This window comes from Sminthopsis crassicaudata, chromosome 5 (assembly GCF_048593235.1).
Source record: "Sminthopsis crassicaudata isolate SCR6 chromosome 5, ASM4859323v1, whole genome shotgun sequence".
Classification (NCBI taxonomy): domain Eukaryota; kingdom Metazoa; phylum Chordata; class Mammalia; order Dasyuromorphia; family Dasyuridae; genus Sminthopsis; species Sminthopsis crassicaudata.
The window spans coordinates 244,033,015-244,040,072 of NC_133621.1; the positions used below are offsets into that span (position 1 = coordinate 244,033,015).

The 7,058-nt window shown below is 37.4% G+C and overlaps 1 protein-coding gene across 1 annotated transcript; it reads right to left on the reverse strand.

Annotated features, from left to right (window-relative positions):
• Positions 1 to 4,338: 4,338 nt before the first annotated feature.
• On the reverse strand, positions 4,339 to 6,741 carry LALBA (lactalbumin alpha). The gene is made up of 4 exons (XM_074267640.1): positions 6,609 to 6,741; positions 5,509 to 5,667; positions 4,931 to 5,009; positions 4,339 to 4,390 (listed from the first exon to the last, which is right to left on the reverse strand). The coding sequence occupies exons 1-4, from the start codon at positions 6,739 to 6,741 to the stop codon at positions 4,339 to 4,341; spliced, it is 423 nt and encodes a 140-aa protein (XP_074123741.1).
• Between the last annotated feature and the right edge of the window lie 317 nt (positions 6,742 to 7,058).

Below are 7,058 nucleotides of genomic sequence, written 5' to 3' on the forward strand. Positions count from 1 at the left end.
CTTGAAAATGATTGTCCATTCTTTTCTGCAACCCTTCCCAGAATATCCCCTTTGTGGTTTTCTAGACTCTCCTGGGCTATGAGCTCCTTTGTATCTTGTACAGGGTGGGAGTGATTGGCAGGAGGTGGGGAAGGGAAGGTTGACACCATATTAAATCCTGTTATTTCTTCCTTTAGAACATTTCTTATCTCACTTATGTCTTTTGACAATGCTGCTGGTTCAGGCCCTCATCACTTCATTTCTGAACTACTGTAATAGCCTGATGTTTGATCTCAAGTCTCTCCCCATTCCAATCTATCCTTCACTTAGTGACCAAACTTTCTAAAATACAGTTCTGACCACATCACTCCCCACCCCATTCAGTAAACTTTAGTCAATCTCTTATCTTGATAGTCAATATAAAATCTTATTTAGCGTTCAAATCCCTTTGTAACCTGTTCCCTGCCTACTTTCTTACACCTTATTCCTTACCACATCTACAGTCTAGCTATTCGAGCATTTTAACTTCCCAGGGCCTAGAATGCCCTCCCTCCCCTTCACTATCTCCTGGCTTCTCTGGCATCCTTCAAATCTCAACTAATTTCCCACTTTTTAGAAGAAGTCTTTCCCAATCCTTACTTTTGAGATTATCCTCAATTTCTCCTGTCTATATATTATATGTGCATAATTGTTTGCATATTGTTTTTCCCATTTAGACTGTGAGTTCCTTGAAGATAAGGAATGTTTTAAGCTAATACTTAGCACATAGCACTTAACAAATGCCTCTTGACTAAGTGGTAGAAAGGAGGAAAGCTATTAATATAGGGAAAATGGTCATTTCTTGGATCTGGTAATTGTTAAGTGAAAGGAAGAAGGAGAAAATGTTAAATACCTAGAAGAGTTGGCATAGGTCCTGAGATCATTGCTAATGGTGCCAACTAAATTCTGAACATCTTGCTTTGCTATATTTGTTTACTTTATTCTTGTTTTCTATTTCAAATATACCTGATCTTAAGAAGAATTAAAAAAATTATCTGAGGAATAATTAGTGTGATTCAGTCTATCTGAGGGATTTTTTCATGTACTCAAGAAAAACTGAGTAGAAGTTGCTGACAACTTTTAGTATGGGATTATTTCTGAAGTCTGTGAATTCATATTCAATTAATTCAATACCAGGAAATTTGTATAAAAATTATGCTCAAAATGTTAATGTGACTGAGCCAAAAAAGTGCTAATTATGTTAACTATATCAATCCAATCAGACTTAAACAGTTTGTGTATGAACTAAGGAAGAAGTCCACACCACTTGGTTGAATAAGGTGGTTTCTTGGAAGTGATTCTCAAAAGGAACATATGTATTCACTTTACCTGAAGTTGCTTCTGGCCTTTAGATTCTTAAACACAACAAGCACAATTAAGCACAATGTCATAACAACTAATGGTCTTCTTCAAAGTGTCTGAATTGCAGTTAGGTTACTGTTAGGATATTCAGAGTTAGAATTCAAGCTGTAAACTTCTATCACAAGGGATTTTTCTCTGCTCTCTAAGGTGAGATGGTGCTGTGAACTAGGTAAATATGAATTTTTAAAAATATAATTTCCAGTAGATTGACTCAATAAAAATTACAGTCCCAGCCAGGTTTTGTAGTATACAGTGAATTCTCTAAAAGGGGCCCTCAAATTATTCACTGGATTAGATTTTTTTTTTACTTGGGAATTTTCAGAATTTATTATTCTCCATTTCTTATGGAGAATGATAGAATGAGCAATGGGAAGAGAAAATATTTTCTCTTCAGGATATTAACAGAACTCATTGGGAACAGATGCATTGGACTAGAAATGCAAGATGAGTCATGGTTTTGAGGTTGTGTTAAGGTATTGATGACTATACTTGTTACAAGAGAAAGCTTCTATTTGTGGATAAGAAAAAGGAAGATAGTATTCAGTAATAGAAATATTTAAAAAGAAGAGAGCATCAACATAACATTTTAATAATATATATAATAAAGTGTTCAAAAGAAATTTGTTTAAAATAATTGTTAAGGTATAACGTTATAAGTTAAATATAGTCCCTCATACTTAAGATGATGTCATATTAATCATCATTGGTTCCCTTCATCCCAAGCAATCAACTGAGAATCTTGACTCATATTACCTGAAAAAAAATTAAAGTCATTTTCTTATACTTTCCTCTTTTCTTTTCCTCCTTAACTTATATCTCACAGATGCTTTCTTCAACTATTTCTGCTCTCATTCCTATAACATAATGACCAGGTTATCCTTCTCCTTGCCAAAACAAACCCATTGTCATGCACAAATGATCCCATTCCATCCCATCTTCATCAGATTGTGCCAGTGCCCTTCTATCTCCAATCACTTTTTAAAAATTTCTCTTTGTATTTTCTATGGTTCTTTATTACCTATAAGCATGCCATTCTCAAAAAACCCTGAGATAATCCGTTCATCCTTACACATATCATCCCATATTTCTCCCCTCTTTTGTGGCTAAATGCCTTTCCTTTTCCCTCACATTATTCTTAATTCTCTATAGTCTGGATTCTGATTTCATTGTTCAATTGAAACTGCTCTCTCCAAATTTACCAGTGATCTCTTTATGCCTAATCAGATGGCCGTTTATCAGTCTAAGGATTGAGACTTTGAGGATTTTCTCAATCTAAGGATTGAGAGGATTTGAGACTTATCCTATGACAATTCTGTTAACAATAATTTTCTGGATTTCTATGATCCTATTCTCTCCTAGTTTTCTCCCATCTGATTATTCCTTCTTGAAGTCTATTGCTGCATCTTCATTTAGGATGAATCATGATAATCATGCCCTCTGCCCTATTCTCTTGACTTTTTTTGGTGACCTTATCAATGAATATGGGTTCTGTTATAATCTTTATGCTAATAGTTCTCAGATCTACTTATCTAGCTCTAACTTTTCTGCTGACTTCAGTTTCTCATCTCAGATTGCTTTTGGATGTCTCAAACTAGGTGTCTCATATTTATCTTAAACTCAACATATTCATAACTAAAATCATTTTCCTTTTCCCTCAAACTCTTCCCTCTTCTGAATTTCCCTAATACTGTTAAGAAGAGCACTATTCTCTCAGTTGCACAGATTCACAGCCAAAGTCTCATCATCCTTGACTCTTCACTATCTTTAACCCTTCCTCCATATCCAATGCCATGACCCATCAATTTTACCTTTAGAACTTGTCTAACAAATCCACCCTGCTTCTATCCTGTGGACACTTGCCACTACCCTGGTGCAGGATCTCATCATCTCAGATTACAATAGCTTTTTGATTGTTCTCAAGTCTTTCCTACTCTCTCTGGTCTATTTTCCAGTTAGCTGTCAAAGTTATCCTAAAGTGCAAGTCTGATCAGGTCACCCCTTATACAATTATCTTCAGAATGGATTCATACTACTTTGAGAATTAAATGTTTGGCTTTTATACTCGGGCCCCTTTCTACTTTTCCACTTTTCTTATACCTTAACTCCTGTCTAATACATTCCACGAACCAATGACATTGGCCTTTTTGCTGTTCCTTCCTGTGAAAAAGAGCCTCTATTTCCTGACTCTTGTCATTTTCACTGTTTATCTCTCACTGTCTGTTATGTTTCCTCTTCTCATTTCTGCTTGGGTAGACATTCCTCTATCTCACTGACCGGTTTGAGGCGTGTTGATCACTCTCAACTTGATTTAACCTGTTCATTTGAAAGGCAAATATAAGAAAATGAACAGAAAAGGGTAAAAGCAAGACATATCTGCTGCTCTAAGAATGGGAGAGACAGCAAGAACATGACATATACTTTACAATGGCTTCTAATGCTGACTGGTACATTATCATAAAGTGTTCTTTAATCTGTTCACTCCTTTAATAGTTCACTCCCTCATCTTGTAGCTCTAATAGAGAGTTCTAAAATCTCCATCTTTCTTATTACAGTTGTAGTTCTTTATATTTCTCCTTACTTAACAGAGACACAAAATAATAGATTAGAGGCAATATATACCCACCCTTCCACCCTGTTTCTCTCCCTCTGCCTGAGATCCATTCCTTCAGTAAACATATACAACCTCTCAGAGATATACTTTTTTATTCAAGACAGATAGTGAAGTATCCCTAGTTGGTATAGAGGAAATGGTCTCAGGAGAACACTGAGCAAGGTGAGAGTCCACTGAAGTAGCAGCTCCTTGTCCTAGAATACAATGCCGATAGTGGTGCCCATGATGTCATTCCATGCTGGGAAGGGGGGCAGAAGAGTCTTAGAGCAAGCAGCTTGGAGTCATTCAATCCAAGGGAAAGGTTCCAGAAGAAGAAATAAGGGAGGGGCATTGAGAACAATATTGGGTTAACAGTTCCACTGATCCAGGTCCTTAAGGCAGAATGTTTTATGAGACTTCCTAAGAAAGGAAATAAAGAAGCCAACCTGGTTAGCAGCCTTGGTCCAGGGCAAGAATGAGGGCAGAGGAAGCTTGTGGATGTGGTTTTATCTTGACCCAACACTTGGATAAAAGGTGGAAAGAGAAAGTGGGATGGAGCTCAATGGAGGTCTTTCCAGACCAATTATAAAATATAGCATCTAAATGTGTTCTGTCACTGACAAGCCTTTGAACCACTGCCCAAGGATATTCTGGAATTACAGAGGACAGTAGGATGATGATTGATACTCAGTTTTGTGTTAGGGTCAATTTCTGAGAGTAAGAAAGGAGAATAAGGGTGGAGGTATAAATACAGAAATGGAAGAAGCCATGTGGAGAGAAAACTGATTCTCAGCTTTGTGTTGGGGAATCCATGCCAGAAGATTTGATGGATGAAAGCTAGGATGAATAGATAAGAACTAGAGTATTATATTATATTTCTTTTGGATACCAAGGCTGGGAGATCTGGGGCCAGAGTAAGGGAACTATTTAAGGCAGGTAAGGGATAAATATATGTTTTACCAGTGATCAAGTCTTTTAGGTAGCTGTAAGATCTTCTTGGCACATGCAATGTCATCAGTAATGTCATCATCCAGGAGTTCTGGCATTAGGGAAGAAGATGGGAATTAAAGAGTGTTGCTCAGAAAAATGAGACCTCCCCAAGTTCCCTCATTACTGTAAATGGAACTGGAATACTCCCAGCTGGAGCTATCCCTAACACAATACTGGTGCTGACTTGAGATTTTGTTTGATCTCTTGTTCCTATATAGGGAGCATAGCCTCTTTGGGAAAAGAAAATACTTGGAGACCTTTTCAGGGGGAGAGAGCTCAGCCTGAGGACCCAATGTCACCCAGAAATGAAACATGTTAGCTCCCAAGTTTCTGACTAGTTCTTTTTGCTTGCCCTGAATCTTGAGATCTCAGCTAGGAAAAATGTAGTTATATTTTTAATATTACACATTACAATGCCAATGTAAAGATTGTCCATTCAATGCCCACAACTAAAGCCCAATAGCCTTATGAGTAATGATGCAAAAGAGAATACCTCCAAAACAGCTCAAAGAAAAGGAATTAAAAAGAAAAGGTGTGAAATTACTCACTGGTGCAAAGAATGCCACAAACACTTTTTGTTATATCTTCCTCCTTTTCAGCACACCAGCCATTGTTGCTGATCTGAAATATTCCATATTCTTGATGGCCCTTATTATTGACTTTAGTTTCAGTTTCAAAACCACTGATATGGAAGATAGTACAAATCACTAAAGGAAATAAAGGGAGAGAGGTTAAACAGCCCTCTAGGTTGGATAGGGATAGGACTTGAAGGCCCCCAGACTAATTAAAGTTACTGAGTAGGTGGTGGGAGGGGAAAGAAAGGGAGAGAACCAAAGGACCACAGAGATCAGGAGAAAAGTATACACAGAGATGAGAGAATGGACAGAGAAGAGGAAGGAAGAGAGTGAGAGAAGAAATAAGCAGAGGAAAGTGAATGATTAATAGGTGGATTAAAAAAATCTAGGTAGGATTTTGAATAGAAGATCTGCAAGTATATGATTTGAAAAGAGGAGAGAGGAAGGAAAAGGAGAAAAGGAGGGAAAAAGAGAGGTAATTAGAAAACTGCTTGTAAATGAAAATACTAGAGTATAAAAAGAAAGAAAGAAAAGAGGAAGAAAAAAGAGATGGAGAAGAAGAATAGGTAGAAGACAGACAGGAGAAGACAAGGAAAAAAGGAAAGAGAAGGAAATTAATTAATAGGGTCATCATTGACAATTTTCAAGGTAGCCATTTGTAGACAAGTCATGATTTAAACAATTAGGTTATATGGCTTTTGATAGCCCATTTCAATTATAATTCTATAGTTAGAATAACTACAGAACATAATGGAAATCATGATTCCATTATGATTCAAAAAGAAAGTGACAGGAGAAGCAAGGAGGAGAGGAGAAAGGAGAAATCTAATTAAATAATAGGCATATTTGTGATGATTTGCAAAAGATTCATGATTTGGGAGTTAGATTAGTTGGCTCTACAACTGCATTTCTAGAGTTCAGAGAAAAAGAGGAGCAGAAAGAAAAGAGGGAAGAGGGGACTAATTGATAGGAAGAGGAAAAAAGAAGGGGGAAAGAAAGGGGAAGAGGGAACAATGCTAAAAAGATTTTTAAGTGACAGTGTTAGAGACAGAGCAAGGGTAAAGAGAACTCACATTCAGGCAGAGGAAAATATTTGTCCATGCCTTCTTCCTTAAATATCTGGGACAATTCACATTTCTTGAATTGTATGGCCTGAGTGGCTGGGAACACAATGCCAAGCAGGAGCAGAGGGAGCAGAGACATCATTTTGGCTGCTTCAGGGGTCTGGAACAGGTTGCTACTCTGAGCCACCTGCTTTTATGTTGATCCTGTATCATGGAGGAAGTGGGGAAGAACTCAAGCACCCTTGTTAAAAAGGCACTGCCCACAGGAAGAGGATGATTGAGAGACTGATAGATCAACTCTCTTTCCTAATACTTTCCCCATCCCAACCTTACCTACATTGGCCCCATTCTTCACCCTTGAGGTGCCTTATTTCCTGTTGGCCTTATTCTCAGATCTTTTAGTATAACTTTAGTTCTAGGAATCAGGGCCTGCCTATCTTGTTACTGAAGGCAATAAAG

Bases quoted from the DNA above. Each gene is read 5' to 3' on its own strand.
- LALBA (XM_074267640.1), bottom strand. From the start codon at position 6,741: ATGATGTCTCTGCTCCCTCTGCTCCTGCTTGGCATTGTGTTCCCAGCC. The intron at 5,010-5,508 runs GTGAGTAATTTC...CCCTAATGCCAG, and splicing joins TTGTGGCATTCTTTGCACCA to AACTCCTGGATGATGACATT. The intron at 4,391-4,930 runs GTAAAACATATA...TTCCTTTCTTAG, and splicing joins CCTAAAAGACTTGATCACTG to GAAGTCTCATAAAACATTCT.